The 19648-nt window shown below is 35.0% G+C and overlaps 1 protein-coding gene across 4 annotated transcripts in view; it reads left to right on the top strand.

The window, feature by feature from the left end:
• Nucleotides 1-19648, top strand: part of ERBB4 (erb-b2 receptor tyrosine kinase 4) — a 995253-nt gene that overhangs the window by 647791 nt on the left and 327814 nt on the right. For all 4 annotated transcript variants that reach the window (XM_053672642.1, XM_053672598.1, XM_053672619.1 and 1 more), the window contains exon 4: nt 15138-15272. In XM_053672642.1, the coding sequence (XP_053528617.1) occupies nt 15138-15272 (135 nt within the window). The remainder of the gene's footprint in view (nt 1-15137; nt 15273-19648) is intronic.

Below are 19648 nucleotides of genomic sequence, written 5' to 3' on the forward strand. Positions count from 1 at the left end.
TAATATTTATTTTATTTTCTCTGGAGCTTCAAGAGTTATAAACTAAATTACAACTGAAGAAAGCTTTCACTAGCTGATATACACCTAGCTATTTTCGTGCTTCAAAGCATACAGAACCATCTGCTTGTTGGCAGGTGTAATTAATTAGCTAAGTGGCAAAGACGCTCCCATTTTGCATGAATAGGAGGAGAGGTGGGAGGACTCCGAAAACTCAATCCTAGGCAGACCCATCGGCTGGGTGCCTCTGGGCAAATTTCCGATGCTGAAAACTCATTGAATTTAATGGTTCTTAATTTCACAAGACTTCTAATTACAGCTAGGATAATAAGATGGGATCCAAAAGTTGACAAAAAGTTGGCATATTTTCAAGGAAACTCCTTCCACACAATGTGGCCATCCTAAATTGTAGAAGTTTATTTATTTATATATTTTACCTACTTACTCACTCAACTTTGTTGGTAAGTAATTTTGAATCTATTTGGTTTATGGGTGACAAATGCATATTAAGAATAGTACAATGTAATAACAAATATTTTATCTAAACATACACTTCTTTTCAGAGGTAGTCAAAGAGAAGTTAACCCAAAATACGTCATTATTCATTTAATGAATTTTTTAAAAGGACTGCATTCTAAATAAGAAAATGGGCTAAGGTAATATAAAAATAAAAATCATAAAATTTTCTATAATTTGATCTATATTGTATAGATGAATTTATTATTATAGTCAATATGATAATAAATTTGTCACAGCCTCTCTTTTATTTTTAAATATATTTTATTGATTATGCCATTATAATTGTCCCATTTCCCCCCTTCTTTCTCCTCCACCCTGCATACCCTCTCCCACCCACATTCCCCCACTTTAGTTCATGGCCATGTGTCTTTAGTTCTTTAGCTTCTACATTTCCCACACTTTTCTTGTCTTCCCCCTGTCTATTTTCTACCTACCATCTATGCTACTTATTCTCTGTACCTTTTCCCCCTTTCTCCTCCTCCCACTCCCCTGTTGCTAACCTTTCATGTGATCTCCATTTCTGTGGTTCTGTTCCTGTTCTAGTTGTTTGCTTAGTTTGTTTTTGTTTTAGGTGTGGTTGTTAATAATGGTGGGCTTGCTGTCATTTTAATATACATGTTTTTTATCTTCTTTTTCTTAGGTAAGTCCCTTTAACATTTCATATAATAATGGCTTGGTGATGATGAACTCCTTTAACTTGACCTTATCTGAGAAGCACTTTATCTGTCCTTCCATTCTAAATGAAAGCTTTGCTGCATAGAGCAATCTCTGATGTAGGTCCTTGCCTTTCATGACTTGGAATACTTTCTACCCCTTCTTGCCAGCAAGGTCTCTTTTGAGAAATCAGCTGACAATCTGATGGGAACTTCTTGGTAGGTAACTGTCTCCTCATCTCCTGCTGCTTCTAGGATTCTCCCCTTCATTTTAATCTTGGCTAATGTAATTGTGATGTGCCTTGGTGTGTTCCTCCTCAGGTCCAACTTCTTTGGTAGTCTCTGAGCTTTCTGGACTTCCTAGAAGTCTATTTCCTTTGCCAGATTGGGAAATTTCTCCTTTATTATTTGTTCAAGTAACTTTTCCACTTGTTGCTTTTCCTCTTCCCCTTCTGGTACCCCTATAATTCAGAAGTTGGAATGTTTAAAGATGTCCTGGAGGTTCCTAAGCCTCTCCTCATTTTTTAAAATTCTCGTTTCTTCATTCTTTTCTGTTTGGTTGTTTCTTTCTTCCTTCTGGTCCACTCCATTGATTTGAGTCCTAGTTTTCTTTCCGTCATTATTGGTTCCCTGTGCATTTTCTTTCATTTCACTTAGAGTAACCTTCGTTTTTTTCATCTGATTTGTGACCAAAATCAGCCAATTCTGTGAGCATCCTGATCACGAGTACTTTGAATTGTGCATCTGATAGGTTGGCTATTTCTTCATAACTTAGTTGTATTTGTTCTGGAGCTTTGATTTGTTCTTCCATTTGGGTCATTTTTTTGTCTTGTTGTGCCTGTTATGTATGAGGGGTGGAGCCTTAGGTATTCACCAGGACAGGGCAACCCAGGTTGCTGGGTTGTGATGCTGTATGTGGGGACAGGATCCAAGAAGGAACAGTGGTGCTTGTGCCTCTCTCTGTTAAATTTCAATCCCTTCCGTTGCTTCCCCCAAGCAAACCGGGCCCTTCTGGTACTGATTTCCTGGTGGGTGGGCTTGTGTATATTCTAGGACCCTGTGGATCTCTCCAACTAACTCTCCTATGAGGCTGGGAGTCTGTTCCTGCACCTCAACCCCCACAGGTGTTTGCAATGGGTGTTTTGAGGCTTTATTTTCTGGGGCTGGGACCTTGGGTTGCACAATCTGTCTTTCTCCTGTTTCACCTGGTTTATCTCCACGTAAATGTGGGACTGCATGATCAGCCAGCTGCCTTGATTGTGGTGCCTTGCTTCACAATTGCCACCTGGCTGGGTCTGCCCATTGCCATCTGCACCCAGGGTCTGCCAGCCACCACCTGCACACCCAGGGTCCACCGGCTGCTGCCTTGCTCTCCCAGTGCCGCCACATTTTGTGCTGTGACCCCTCTCCGCTCACCCTTCTCTGCTCAGCTGCCCGACTCCACCCCACTTACTGGTCTGGATAAATGTGTCTATTTTATCTCCTTGGTTGTCCAGCTCCCATACAGTTCAATTTTCTGTCAGTTCTGGTTGTTATTTTGTTCCTAAACTGTTGTTGTCTTTATTTTGGTCATGCGAGGAAGCACAGTGTGTCTACCTACACCTCCATCTTGGCCAGAAGTTCTCTAACAGCCTCTCTTTTAAATGTTCCAATTGACAAAAAGAAAATGCTATTTTTTAAATTCAAACATCTCCTGGAGCTTGGCCCTCATGGGTAAGATGAGAGAGGTTAAGGAGCAGAGAGCTGATGAATTGCGGCATTCTGGGGAGCATGTGCCACAATCAAAAGGAGCAGTCGTTGCCCAGATCTGTGGGGTGTTACCAAGAGACAGTGTGACCCAGGGTTGCCTGAGCACAGTTTTGTTCACAGGGGCCAGAAATCCATAATGCATTGGTAAACATCACAATTTTTTCTACACTGTCTGTCAAAAGCAAGTCTCTGGGCCAGTTGTGGTCTTTGGCTAGCACATATGACTCATTAAATAACTGAATCTGGGAATCCCTCAATCTTTACATCAACGACCATATTGAGATGGGATCTTTTTGGTCAAGTTTCATCAGTTCCTCTGCCTACTGATAGAGAATGGAAAAGGAAGGCGAGGCAGTTATGTAATTCATGACAGAGTAAAGAACAGCGCAAAAGTTCCTACAGTCGCATGCAGAATGGACACTAGAAGGCAATAGATTCTATGCCTCTTTATTCTTATTACGTTTTTCATTTGTTGTCAGGGAGGTGGCATAAGCCTCTGGCAACATGATGAGGTTTGGAATGCGTGCCTCTGAAATACCCCCGTAGTATGTCACACCGCCACCACTGAGTCCCGTGTGGATTTTAAATAGCTGAAAGTTGACATGTCACCTGGATAGAAAAGAAGCTGACTTTCCTGAAATCACACAAGTAAAAAAAATAACAAAGATGTGCTTAAATATGGACTAATTGATAAACTAATTGTGTCTTCTTTGTATAATGGAATTTTACAACATAAGTGAACAAATTACTAATGTAGGCAACAGCATACATAAATCTCAAAAACATTATTTTGAGTAAAAAAATAAAAGCAAGTAAAAGGAACACAGGCTCCATGATTCCATTTATATAAACTTAGCACAAAGAAAAACTTTAAAAATATTTCATGTTGAAATTGTATTATCATTTTACAAAAGCAAATTATTCTTCTTTGTCTTGCTTTATCTTTATATGCAAGTCTTAGCTTGCTAGCAACAAACATACATAGCAATATTATTTATTATTAATGTCATCAAGAGGAATCATACTTTTCTGAGCTACTCTAAAGAAGTAATAAAGAAATCACACTATGAGAAGAGTTATAAAAACTATACAAACTAATACTGTAGGTGAGATATTTGAAAGTGACCTTGCTGTATATCCCAGGCTTATTGTAGCCAAGCCTGTAAATTAAAGGGACAAATCATTTCTGAGTAGTAATATGACATCTCCCTTATTGGTAATGAAAACATTAAACTCTACTGATTCATTCTACCAAAGCAATTACATTTTGTGGAAACTTGGAGCAGTTATTTAAGAGGATTGTTGTCTGTAATGAGGGCTTTCTGGGGGATAGGGGAATAAAAATATTTGATTATTATGTAAAGGCGTGTTCTAATAGTAAGGAGATATTGAATTTCTCATTCTTTTCTCTCAATACACCTTTAATTGTGTTCATCTTTCTTACTAGAGACACTCACTGAATGGGCATTTTTTCACCGAATTCATACTTTGCTCTTTATTTTGGTAACTGCTTTTATAGCTTAAACGTAGTTAACATTTTCAAAACATTGAATCAGTTTCCACCACAAAAAAATTAAAAAGTTAGGAGGGTAACATCCAGCACATTAACTTCTTCAATTGTTCACCAATAATCTTAAATAAAGATTAGGTTTTCCACAGGGGTTTGTGTTTCACACATAAGGAGACTCTACTTCAAGTAAACAGAAATAAAAGCCTCATCTTTAAAAATTATCTTAAAATAGTATTTAAGAGGTGCAACTTTATTAATCATTGGAGAAGTGCAAAATAAAATGATACCACCCATACCAACATAATGGCTATAATTAAATAATAAAGAAAAAAACAGGAGTTAATGAGGCTAAGAAGCAAGTATACATTTTAAATACTACTAATGGGACTACAAATTGATCAAAGCACTTTGAGTAACTAATTGCACCCAGAAATTCTACTTCTAGGTAATGTTTGCAACATAAATCTGTACCTCCGTCTGGTGACCAAAAGGCATGTTCAAGGTTATTTATAGCAGCACCGTTGGTAACGCCTCATATGTGAAAGTACCTCAGTGCTCATCAGTGTGGAATGGGCAAACAAAAAGAGAATCCCATAAGCTATGAAATCAATACTGGATGAATTTCCCAAGCAGAGTGTTCAGCAAAGGGGAAACAAAGAAAGCAAGCATCGGTAATATTCTACTTATGTAAAATACAAAAACAGATAAAAATGATCTTGTACAGTCCGGCTAAAGGTTCTAATCTCACGTGCTGTGATGAAGAAACCATGGCAAAGGCTTCTGTGGTGCTGGAATATTCTATTTCTTGATCAGGATGCTGGTTATATATGTTAGTTTATAAAAATGCATTGTATATGGTATATGCATATCTTCAAATGTATATTATACTTCAATTAAAAAGTTTGAAAAAATACATTGGTTTAAGTCACAAGATTTATGTTTCATAAATATCCCAAAGAAGCAACATTTCTTTTTTAAAGGTATATTTTATTGATTATGCCATTACAGTTGTCCCATTTTTTCTCCCCCTTTTCCCCTCTGTCCTGACCCTCCCTTCCACCAGTATTCCTGCCTTCTTTAGAGTTAGTGTGAGAGAGAAATCTTGTTTCTCCCAGTATCTATTACTGTCTAACTTTTAAATTTTCTATAAAGATTAGCTAGTCCTATGACCATCCAAAATGGAGACTATGACTCCCTACCTTCTGAGCACCTAGTTGTGGCTTCTTGTCTGAATTCAGGATATAAGTATAATAGTCTTATCTCTTGTTTTATGGACCTTCATTAAGAGATAACATGCAGTCATATGATCTTCTTTCTGCTTTCCTCTCTCTTTTAAATTGATGTTACCAGTGGCAAACTCCTGTTGTGTTGAAGATGGTGGCAACAGATGAAATGAAATCTGGGTCTCTGAATACTGCAGATTTTCCACAGTAGCTTGGAATCACCTAGCCAAATTTTTATATGAAAATAGTCTTATCTTTTAAACAACAAACTAATCTAAGTAATGTAAAATTAATATAAATAATAGAAGAAGCAGCAAGAGATAAGGGGACAGTCACTTACAGAGGAGTTCCCATCAGACTGTCAGCTGATTTCTCAAAAGAGACCTTACAGTCAAGAAGGGACAGGAAAGAAGTATTCCAAGTCATGAAATCCAAAGACCTATATCCAAAACTGCTCTATCCAGCAAAGCTTTCATTTAGAATGGAAGGACAGATAAAGTGCTTCTCAGATAAGGTCAAGTTAAAGGAGTTCATCATCACCAAGCCCTTATTATGTGAAATGTTAAAGGGACTTACCTAGGAAAAAGAAGATAAAAATATGAACAATGAAAGGACAGCAAACTCACAGTTATTAACAACCATATCTAAAATAAAAGCACACTAAGCAAATGACTAGAACAGGAATAGAACCACAGAAATGGAGATCACAGGAAGGGTTAGCAACAGGGGAGTGGGAGGAGGAGAGAGGGGGAAAGGTAGAGAGAATAAATAGCATAGATGGTAGGTAGAAAATAGACAGGGGGAGGGCAAGAGTAGTGGGAAATGTAGAAGCTAAAGAACTTAAGACACATGGACATGAAATAAAGTGGGGAACGTGGGTGGGAGAGGGTGTGCAGGGTGGAGGGGGATGAAGTGTGGGAAATGAGACAACTGTAAGGCATAATCAATAAAATATATTTTTAAAAAAGAAAATAACTATTCTCCTTTATACCAGTTACTTAGTGACTAGTTAAGTAATTAGTAAGTATAAAATGTAATATAATCAACAACTGTGTGACAAATACTGTGAGCATTATCACCTCATTATAGAGGTGAACCAACTGAGTCTCATGAAGGTATAGTATACAAGGTCACACATCTAGCCAGTGGAAATCTGGATTTTGAGCTCAGTTTTACACAGTTAAATAGATTCAGTATTATTGCCCACACACTCAAAGCCCTCGTGGTGGAAAATATATCTCTGTCTATCTATTATCTATCTATCTATCTATCTATCTATCTATCTATCTATCTATCTATCTATCTATCCACCTACTTAGCTATAGGATATGTCTGCTTACCCACCCAATGATAGTATGTATATCTAGCTATCTATCCATTAACCCATAGTATACAATACATTGTACCTTGGACATACAGGATGGATTTGGAGAGGGTTGATTAAAAACAAAAGATTGGATCTGGTATGATACAGCAGAACCTGAACTTAGCAGTAGCAGTGGAGATAAAGAATGGGAACAATTAGAATAGACATTATGAGGAATTTTATTTAGGGTATTGTGAGTGATTAAACAAAGAGGTGAAGGAACTCATTGTAAATCTCAAGTTTTGAGGCTACAATGTATGCTTGAATACTGTGAGGGTTAGGAGCACCAACATGGCTTCACAGTGAAAAATTTGCATAGAACTTTCTACTTTCGCAAAACTTAACTGTGTATAGCCTACTGTTGACTTAAAGTCTTACCAATACCATAGTCAATTGTGTGTATTAGGTACTGTACCCTTCTAATAAGCTAAGCTAGAAAAAGGAAATAGTAAGGTAATCATAGGAGAAAATATGAGGGGACCCCAAAAACCCCAGTATTATCTTTTGGCAGGTGGACCTCTTGTAGTACAGGCTTCTCCCACCAGATGTGTGTTTTAAGAACCTATCTGTATCAGTGTGCCAGCTGGTAGTGTTGTGAGAGGCCGTGTTCAGCTCCAGTGAATTTTCTTTCAACCTGTTTTCTTTCAACATTGAAGACTTTCAACATTTGCCCATTTTGTGATGGGTGATTTATAAATGCACCTGCCCACACCACACTGAATGTTCAGCAGTTTTTGACCCCAAACTGGCATAACTCCCATGCCCCACTCTCCCTATTCACCTGATCTTGCCCTCATGTGGCTTTTTTTAGTTTCCTCAGATGAAAAAAGTCTTCAAAGGGAAACAGTTTGCTGATGTGGAAAAGGTGAAACAAAATATACCAGAAGCGCTAAAAGACATCAAAATTGATGAGTTCAAAAACTAGTTTGAGCAGTGGAAGAATATCTTAATAAATGCATTACATCAAATGGAGAATACTTTGAATATGACTGAAGTTAAAACATGTAAGAATAAATACACATTTTTAAATAAATAAATAAATAAATTCCAGGTTTTTTGGGTCCCTCTCACACATTTACAGTATTTACTGGAAAAAAAAAACACTTGTGTAAGTTGACCCACACAGTTCAAACCTGTATTGTTCAAGGATCAACTGTGATTGGCTGTTCAATATGTTATTTTGATTATTACAGAAATAAGAAAATACAGGGGGAGTGTAAGATTAGGAGAAATTATTAGAAGAAAAATATTAAACATGTTAACACACAATGAATTATAAATTAGATTAGAGGACAATTTGAGAAAAAAATCCTGTATTTATAATTTAAAGACACATAAGAAAAAATTTACCTTTCAGTTTTTCAGATAATATCAATGAGTTTAAGTGGACTACTACATCTCCAATGGATAGAAATGATTAACACATTAAGATCACATGGTTTTTATTCAATAATTTATGTGATTTATATATAAACATTAGTATATAAGGAGGAGATAGAGCTAATATTATGCTATCAATTAAGCCACTAACAACTTTTTACAAATGCTTGTCATGTTCTGAATATATTATTATCATAAAAATCACTGAAATTTTTGAAATTTTTTATATGCTTGACACTGTCTTTGGCACTAGAGCCACAAAATATGCATGTCATGGTCTTTATTCTCTAGAGACCTACAATATTACAGGGAAGACAAGTACACAAAAGAATAAAGTAGGTGGCATTGGTCCTGTTAGAAGGGCGGCTCAGATAATCTGTGTTGTATCAGTTAGAGTCAGTTAACCTGGAAACACTAGGTGGTCATAGTAGACTTAGAGGAGCTGGGACTTGTACTGACACATCATGAAAGCTAAGGATTGTAGTGGACCCTGAAGTACATATGAATACTTTGGGACAAATATGGGAATATTACTGAGGTCCATTGAGTTGAAACAAGATATTTTTGCTCTCATAATAATTTCTCTTGAAATTGCCTTGCTCTGATTGGAAAACTGTCTACTGTTATTTCCTAACATTTGGTGTCCATTCATAGCCATGAGCTTTTGACTGATCATAGACTGAAATACAGAAGGTTAGATCACTCATTTACATTATCACACTCTTCCCACTCCCAATACAAATGTGACATTTCAATTTTGCACACTTCAACTCTCCTTAAATCATCTGTGTAAAAACTTCAAAGCCTGGTTGATGATGAATGAGCCATTGTCTCCTTAAGCACCCGGTTCTCATTAGCCTTTAGAGTCTCAGCTTATTAATAATGAACCTTGAGGGCTGACCCAGTGGGGTAGCAGCAATTTACTGTGCTCCCAGCTCAAAAGTCTTGGTTTGGGAAAGATACAGGAATCTCTGGACCAAGTCCATTCCAGAGATGATGTATTAAGTATCACAGGTGGATGATGTGAACTATATTACTTTTGTAGCACTATCTGCCAACAGACTGGTGTGGCTTAAGGTGATGACAGTGAGACAGATGCATTGCTTTATGTCTGAGAAAATCTAGTAACTGCTTCCTGTAGCTTCATCTTGAAAATGGGCTTTTGCCACTTTGGACTTTGACCTTCTGACCTTCAGCTTGGATATGCAATATAACTCTGATACATGCACTATTAAGACATTCCTACTATGATTAGACAAGTGCAATATTTCTAATCTTTTTTTTATTATTGTAGTAATTCTGAGGTTGCCCTGTAGATACACCCATGCAAAACAAGACATTTAGATATTCAATCAGGGATCAAGGTTAAGTGTTTCATTCTTGCTTTTTAGCTCTTTCTTATATTATTGCTGTCAGTTGCTTTGTGAGTAGGAATAAAATGTTTACTATTGATATCAATCATATACACTGAAGTGGAATATGGCTAACTGCATTTAACATTATAATCCTTATTTTGTAAAATAAATCTTATTTATGAAATGGTCACCAATTGTGCATGGGGTTAATGTAATTTTGTGGACTTCCAAAGCCTACTAAGGAGGTCATATTAATCTGTGTTTTCAGCAGGGATGCTACATCACTTTAGGCTGTTTCATACAGGGCGGGAGACAAAGCCAGAATTCAGTGTTTTATTGCATTTTCTTTTGAGAGAATACATTTTCAAAATGTCAATGATTTTCTTAATGGTCACTCATCCCCAAATTCACTATAATAACTAGCATTTGAAAAGAAGTGAAGAGCATGGGATAACTTATTTAAATAACACAAACATTTCTTTCTTCATTAGACTTATGCAAATAAGAATCAGGGAGGAAAATGGTCAGATAGTCAACCTTTCTGAATTGGAAGGCTGAGACAGGAGTACCTTATGTCCTCTTTAAAATGTCATACTGGCACTTAACAGCTTTCTAAAAAATAATTAAGGAATGATATGAGGTAGATTTATGGTTCAATATAAAAACATGATTTTAAACTTCTGTGTAGCATATTCTAGATGATTTGAATGGGTTTGGGAGAATGTCTCGGGTAGCACAAAATCATTATTATTCACCTGACAAAAGACTGAATTGAGTGTATAAAATAGGTTTAGGGATACGAATGACCATATCTAAATGTGCACTGTAAATATCAAGCACATTACCTGCAATAATTTTGTACATTATTAATAAAAAATTTTTATATAAAACATGTTATTTTCCCCTCAGCCTATAAAAGCTCTAACCTCAAAATTATATATATACATATTAATGCCTCCTATAATAAAAATATTAAATTTTCTCTAATGAAGAAAATTATTATTGCATATCTTGCTTTTGCCTTGCATGTTAGACACAGTTTTGAACAAAAAAAGTTAATTAAATATAGAGACAGATAAGATGAGCTATAAAGTGTTTTTGGAAAAAGGTAACTTTTATTCTTAATTTCATCAGGATATAATTTTTAATTAGAAAAAAAAGAAGTTAATTGATCAGTGTTGGTGGCAAATCCCATGGTACTTTTTTCAGCTCAATTTGCAAACATATTTATTGCTCTGGGTTTGATAAAATAGATCCAGAAATGAAAAATATCCCCTGCCTTCATGCAGTTTAATCTAATATTTCAGTTACAAATTGTATGCTCTCTATATATGTTAAATTCAATATATTAAAGAATAGTATGGTTTACAACTTACTTTAAATACAAAAAACTCTTAATCCTTTACTTGACTTTCATTAATCTGGGAAGTAATGTTTGAGAAACAAACATATCATGTGTTTTCTGGATTTTTTCTGTAATAAAATGCTTTTTTTGTAGAATGTCATATTTAATATAGCTTATAATATTTAACCATACCTTTTATTAAGACACAGTACTGTTTTGTGAACTTGCTGGAAATATTTTTGTATAATATGAAAAAAAAAGCATAGTAGCTTTATTTTACCAATTGTTTTAATTGCCAAGAATCTAATTGCGTTTTTCTTAATTTACTCTGATATATTATCTACAGTGGATGTGAAATCCAATGAAATGAGATGACCTTGAGCTTATTTAAAACTTTGAGTCACTTCACTCTTCCAGATTGTGTGCATGTTTGTTTAAATATCAAATAAATTTGTGCCCCATTTGCTTCTCCTCCTTAGAATTAGAAACTGTCTTTTTTGGCATGGTTTTCAAGTTTAATTATTAGTCATTTTATTTCATGATGATGGGAAGGAAACTTGGTGTAACATACATGGCACCTTTCAATAAATCTTCAATGATACTAATGGAAAGCTCTGCTGTTCTCGTGTTGACAAAGATACATACTTCTATAGACAGACTTTTTAGGTATATTCTTAGATAAATACTTTATCAAATTTTTCTCTTTTCCTAATTCTTGTTCATCTTTCTAAGAACAAAAATGGAATCAAGTCTGTATAGTCAACCCAGGCAAGACATTAGGTATCCCTTTTGTCCAGTAAATAATCTATGCCTTAACAACTTTCTTACAGGTCAATACCTTTTCCTAAAATTTTCTTATTTCAGAAATGAATCTAACAATATTTCCCTATAAAATATTAAATAATATTTAAAAATCATATAAAGCTATAAAATCATATAAAGCTATAAAATCAATGTAAACCACACAAATCAATAAGTGCAACTTTTAAATTATATCCTGATGTAATTAAGTAATCAAGATGATCCACAAATGCCCTACCAATATGGCGCAATTGATTGGGCATCATCCCTCATAGTGAAAGGTCAGCGGTTCAATTCCATGTGGTTCAACCCACATGCCTGAGTTGTGGGCTCGGACTGTGGTTGGGATGTGTATGAGAGGCAACCTATTGATGTTTCTCTCTCATGCGGATGTTTCTTTTCCTCTTTCTCTCTTCATCCTTTAATTTCTCCAAAAATTAGTAAATAAAATATTTAAATAAAAGATGGTTAAAAGAACATATATAGTATACATTAAAGCTCTTCTATAAATGTCAGTAAAATACACAGATTCTGATTGTGAAGTTTGATATTCAACAAAAAATAGGTTCTAAGACAAACATAAAAGAAAAAAGTCTATTTTCAAGGAAAATTCATGTATACATGAATAAACTATATATCAGTAAATATAAAAAATATATAAATCCTCCCAACCAGAATTGCTGGCAGATGCTGGGTTTTGAATTTAGGATGACAGAAGTATCCTGACTCTAGTCTTAATTTGAAATTTAACATGTAAGATTATACTTGAATTATTATTGCCTTCTTTCCAAACTCCTCTGAAGTATAAGCCAATCTCTTGAACAGAGTACTTCTAAGAAACAAATGTAAACATTGGTAGCAGATTAATATTGTTGAAGAAAGGGATTTGATGAGATTATTATTCAGTATAATATGATCTGATTCAATTTGAATATGTCTAGATAGGAAGTTAGAAATGGATACTATGTTCCTTCAGTATAAACTATTTGAATTAAAATGTGACTCCTGAAAAATACAGATTCTTTCTGCAATGCTTGAGCTATTACTTTTTCTCTTCATTTTTTTTTAAGTAGAACTTTCCAAATGTAGACTGAAAAATAACCTTTATTTCCTGGATAGCAGTTAAAATCTCCTTTCTCTGTCACCTAATGAAGAATTATTTCTGTAGAAGAAGAACATCACCTCATGTCTCATGAGGAAGCTATTAGTATGAGATCGTCACATTTCTTAGATAGAAACCCAATGCCAAACAGTAATGTAGAAATTCATTTTCACAATCATTCTTCCATCTTGCATCTCCCTTCTGCTTTGATGAAGGTTGTATGGTTAGGTTATAAAAAATAATGAACTGAGTTTTAGAAGTAGAAAGATTATCAAATTTCTTTTGTTTCTTTATTTTTTTTCTCACTGCAGAAAATGGAACCAATAGGCAGGGAAAGGACTAATGATGGAAATATGAGTGATTTTAAATGCAGAAAGCCTTGCAATGAATGTCAAAATAAATCTGGAGGATTTTATACATGCAACACAGTAAGGCAGTTTAGATGTGCCCCGATCTCACTTCCACAAATAGTCCTTTTTTTTTTGCTGTCACTTGTTCCTTTCATATTTTATCTCGCTTTTTTGTTTTAGCTAATGCATACAGATTTAGCTGGGCACATTGCACAGGAGACGTGATTCTCTCAAGCCAACCGTGGGAGACAGAGTTACTTGCCTTCCCAAATTCCCATGTTCCTCTCCTTCACTGTCACACGTGCTTGTTTGGGTTTCGTTCCAGTATCAATGTCTACCTAAACATTTGCTTCCTCAGCCTCTTTTGCAGTAATGAGGGCTGTGGGATATTGCGTTGGCTAATAAAGAGCAGACTTAATCCCCGAGGAGGGCATGTCTTCCCGAATAGGTAGTTGGTGCCTCACTAGGAGAAGGCCCTTGTTTGCTCTTCTTCCTGCACATGCCTTGTGTTCACATTAACACCTTTGGACGTAGCAGCTGTCTTGGGTCTGGACAGAATAAAGCCAACACACAAGACAGGCTGTGGCTACTGTGGAGCAGCTAAACTTGGATTCACAGCAGCCTTCTATAGTTTCTTATGTGAGAAAAATCACCCTCTTGCTCTTTAAACTACTATTCATTGGGTTTTTGGTACTTGTAACTGAATGCTTTATAGCTCGATATATGATTTCTCTTAAATTGTGAATTTTATTAAATAAGAGGGAGAAATGTGGTAGAATTCGAGCAGAAAAATACAAAGTATATTCCTAACCATTTTTTCAAGCAATAACAATAGTATTTTGGGAGGAAGTAGTTATTATTTACTGGATAACTTAAAATTGACTGAAAGGAAATCAATGTGTATCATCAATTGTTCAGGGAGACAAGTTGCCTAATTAAGGCAAGTGTTGTGAAGTAGAGAAAGAGGTGAAAATTGGCATCCGTGCATTTTATCCCGTGGCCATGCCACTGTTCCAGGGAGCCACAGGGTTTGTATTCTCTCCTGTGTTGTGTTGTTTGTGAAGAATAATTGGCAATTCTACTGATTGCATGTGAGACAGCCTTTTTGTGATTGAAGCATTCTTTAGTTTCCACTCCTTTTTGGTCTGTTTACCTACTTATTCCAGTCAATGTCACATCAACTAAAACGATTTCGCTTAAGGGAAATTTGACAACTTGGACCAAAAAATCTTTAAAATATTGAAAAATATTCATACTGTATAATCTTATAATGTTATTTTTGGAAATTTACTTTAAAGAATGAATCTGAGATAAGCAAGTTAAGTGACAAACAATAAGGGATTGTTTAAATAGATAATATTTAATTTACATTCTGGCATATTGTATTCTCATTAGAAATAATGTAGAATTCTATCTAATTACCATTAACTACTCACCATTTAATATTATATCATCAGGTTATTAAATATTCTAAACAATGTTACTTCAATTTCAGGACAAAAAACAAAGAAGAGACTGATAGCATCTATATTAAAATGTTAAGAATGTTTTCTCTCTGAGTGTTTGGGTTATAGGTGATCATTTTACTTTGCATTTTTTAATCTTTTCAAGTTTCTGCCATTTAATTTATATAACTCAATCAAATATATTTTAAAAGATATCCTGACTATTAACCAAGTAACTCTAAGTAAACATTGAAAATATTTTAAATCATTTTTAATGACTACCTTTTCATTGACAAAAAAGTTTGACAACAAATCTCCCTTTGTTTGTTTGTTTTAATACAGAAATCCTAAATGGTGGAGTCTATGTAGACCAGAACAAATTTCTTTGTTATGCAGACACAATTCATTGGCAAGATATTGTTCGGAATCCGTGGCCTTCCAACTTGACTCTGGTGTCAACAAACGGTAGCTCAGGATGTGAGTAGTATCATCCTTTTTGATGTCTGAAAATGTCCTTCTAGTTCTTGTGAAGATGAACAGCTTTCATTTATCATGCTATTGATAATATTTTGAATTTTGATTGTATCCACTAAAATTTCCTGTTTTATATGACACAACAAACATTTACTTCTAATTAAGTCTCTTTTGGGAGTGATACTTCCCCCTTATGAATTCTCATTTTCTTAGCATGATTCCTTTCAACAACACTCAATTATGTTGCCGAATCTTCAATGTCTAAATATACACCCCATTGTCTGTGAATTTAAGGCTGGGGTCTAACAACTGCTTCACCTCTCTGGGACCAACACATCACTGACAGAAAGGCAGAATGACAGTGTGCCTTCCTCTGTACTGCAACTCTTTAAAAAATAAAAATATGGATCATTTTAGAATCCCTAAGCCTTCATTTGCCCCTAAAACCTTCAGGACAATTCCAAACATTATTAGAATAGAGAAACATGGGTTTTATATAGAAGAAATACATGTTATGTTGTGGTTTTAATCAGCCTAATAAATGCCCTAATTGTCTACTCTTAAAATGTATTGTTTCTACCACAGATAATTTACCAGATTCAAAGTTTTTAATATGATTAAGTGATGAGCAATAATATCTGAATCATTAAAACCTCTGAAAATTATTCTGCCAGAAATATGTGCCATTTTCACAAAGCAGACTATACTGCCCCCATTTTTATTATTACTGAGGTTTGTATGAGAACAGAACCTTTATCAAGTCTTAACCTTGGTTTTATATTTCTCATCTACTATTAAATATTTCCCACCTGAAATCATAACTGTCTTCACACAGTTCAATAATTATTTGAAATTGTACTGACTGTATTATGATGCTTTATAAGAAATCAAACTCCAAGGAACAATTATTAAGTTTCATCATGGTCCTAAGAATTTAATGGGGAAATATGAATATATTTGATTCAATCTGACAGCTGTGCTTTCAATAAACAGCTAAATTTTTTTGAGTAGAATAACATAATTTTCCTGTCAGCTTGGGGCAGAAATGTGTATGTGATTTTATCTTTACAGGGTTCAAGTTGCCTACCTTGTAAATTACATGTGAATAAAAGATTGAATCTGTTCACATTAACAAGGCAAATAATGTACTTTAGAAATGGCTGCCATTTTCAGTCTTCTCTGACTATGGTAGAAAATGTGTAGAAAATGCATAGTGGTTTGATAAAAGGAAAGGCCCACTGGCTGTCTGCTTGTTGGAGTGAGTAGCCTATAATGTGCGAACAAAATCAGGCAAGAATGAAGCTCACAGCAGAAGGGCAAAGGAAGTGCGTCCGGGAGGCTTGCAGGTTGGAGGAAAAAAATGTCTGAGGGGTTTGCTGCTCTTTCACAGATGGTATCTCTTTGTGCTGTTCTTTTCACGGCAAATTTGGATGGTTGTGCCTATAATTAGGCAAATAGAGCTGCATTTCTTTTGCCTGCAAATAATTGCAGGCGCACAAATTATAAATGCAAAGTAGAGTCATAATGAATGGTCTTTTACAAATTAACCACCAATTGCTCATCAAAGTTTTATTCTTTACATACTAGTCCTACTTGTTGACTCATTCTATATACAACATGACACCCTGGTTGATCATAATGAACTGGCTGGTCTGAATAGTGATTACCTATGATTTTACATTCAGTCAGATTCTTCCTTTACTATTCTCGATTCGGTAACCACGGGTGCTCTATGGCTTTAAATGTAACTTCTACACTAATGACTTCCAGGGCTACACACCACCAGCCACTCAGTCACCTAAGTTAGAAATTGGATGGTCATCATTGATCACCTTTCCCTTGGTCTTGGCATTTATTTAATCATTTAATCATGCTGAATTTGTTTAATTCTTGATTTCCCATTGTTGTTCTTCTCCAGGTGAGGGCTCTTAAAATGTTATATCACTTTAGTTCTAGACTTTATCTGTTGCATAAGTTACTGAAAAAAATCTCTGATTTCTTAATATTTTTGAGGCCATAGACCCTTGTGGAAGTCTAGAGAAACCCATGATACACTTCTCATAATATCTTTAAATGAATAAATTGTCACAAAATAAATATTCTATATTATAAACTCATTAAATTAATAAGCATATGAAAGCTATTACAAAGAATTACATGAAAATATATTAAAATACATTTGTCATCATGCTTAAAAAGTAAATATATAATATGGCAATGTGCTTCTTCAGTAGTACATTAAATAAAAAAGTGTAATAGTAGAATTAATATATAAGGGAGTTTTGAAGCAGTGATAGGCATTAATATTATTTTAAAAAGGACAGTTGCCTTAACAAATGGTATTAGGAAAACTGGATAGCCATGAGATTAAAGTTAGACATTTATCTTGCATTATATTAAAAAATTAATTCAAAATGCATCAGATAGCTAAATATAAGACCCAAAACTATGAAACTCCTAGAGAAAAAAAAGTAGCCCTGGCTTATGTGGCTTAGTGGACTGTGAACCAAATGATCGCCAGTTTGATTCCCAGTCAGAGCATGTGCCTGGGTTGTGGGCCATGTCACCAGTAGGGGGTGCATGAGAGGGAGGCACACATTAATATTTCTCTCCTTCTCTTTCACTATCCCTTCGAATCTCTCTAAAAATAAATAAAAGTAAAAACATTGAAAAAATAGAGGAATAGATTTATAATGAGGATTCTTGGATGTGAAACTAAAATCACAGACGACATAAACAAAAATTGAAAAATGGGTCTATATTCCACTTAAAATTTATGTGCATTAAGTGACACAATCAAAGAGTAAAACAGCAATTTACAGAATGGGAGAAAAATGTATAAAATTTATACCTGATAAGGGGTTCATATTCAGAATATGTGAAGAACTCCGATGGCTCAACAACAAAGAATAAGCAACTTGATTCAGAAATTGGCAAAGGACATGAGCAGACATTCTCCAAAGATGATTTGTAAATAGCCAATAAGCATATAAAATAGTCATCATCACTAATTATTAGAGAAATGCAAATAAAAACCATGAAATATCACCTGACACCAGGTAATATCACCTGACACCAAATAGAATGACTATCAAAATAAAATAGCAAGCATTGATGAAGATGTCAATAAACTGGCACCCCTGTGCAGTTTTAATGAAATTGTAAAATAGTGTAATTTCTATGGCAATGGTATGGTGGTTCCTCAAAAATTAAAAATACAACTACTGCATCATCCAGCAATCCCACTTCTTTTTTTTTTAAGATTTTATTTATTTATCTTTAGAGAGGAAGGGAAGGAGAGAGGGAGAGAAACATCAATGTATGGTTGCCTTTCATGCATCCCCTGCTGGGAACTGGCCTGCAGGGAACCGGCCTGCAACCCTGGTATGTGCCCTGACTGGGAATGGAACCGCGATTGTCTGGTTCGCAGGCCCGCGCTCAATCCACTGAGCTACACCAGCCAGGGATCCCACTTCTTATTATAGATACCAAACGTGAAAGTGGGGTCTCAAAGACATATTTGCACACCTGTGTCCATAGTGGCCTCCTTCAGAGTAGCCAAGAGGTAGAAGCTCCCCAAATGTCCATCAGTGAATGACTGGATGAAAGAATGGGATGTGTGCATATAATGGAGAGGATTTCATGGAGACAATGAAAGAAGAAACCCAAACCTCAGGTACTCTAGATCCTACAATCTCTTCTTAAGCTTACAATAGATGCACCACTAATTCTCAATTGGTTTCTAAAACAACAACAACAACAAAACAACTAATGATTGAAACAGGAATGTGTGGGAACTAACAAATCCATAAAAAGAGCATCATGTTGACAAACATAATTTCAGGAGTAATTATTTGTTTAAACCAGATGTTCTGTCTGAGTTAAATAGATTAGCAAAACTTCAAATGATGTTTTCTTTATAACTCATATATCCTAATAATTGCCCACTCCTTGCTAATATTACATGCTGTGTCCTCTATAGGTAATGTTCTTAAACTAGAAAACAATTGTCTCAAAATAGAGAAGTGTGAAACCTGATCTTTTTACTTTACCAACATTTTTACTTGTTTGATATTAATATATTTGCATAAAATAGAAGCATACGTCTAAGTTTGAAATTTCATAGAAGAGTAAAAAAGTAGCAGGAAAACATACACACAGTGCATTGCAGTACGGTTTCAGTTTCTATGTATTATACCCAATTTTACATAAATGCAAATATACAGTCAAATCAAGCATACTTTTTAAAAACCATTTTTAGGTGAAGGCTGAAATTAAGGAAATAGAAAAATGTAAAAGTATTTGAAAGGACTAATGAATCCTTATGACTTCAAGAGAGCTTACTAAAAACACCTGTAAAATAGAAGTAAGGTCTCCAT

This window comes from Artibeus jamaicensis, unplaced genomic scaffold (genome assembly GCF_021234435.1).
Source record: "Artibeus jamaicensis isolate MK-2021 breed Jamaican fruit bat unplaced genomic scaffold, CSHL_Jam_final contig_1015, whole genome shotgun sequence".
In the NCBI taxonomy this organism is placed as follows: Eukaryota; Metazoa; Chordata; class Mammalia; order Chiroptera; family Phyllostomidae; genus Artibeus; species Artibeus jamaicensis.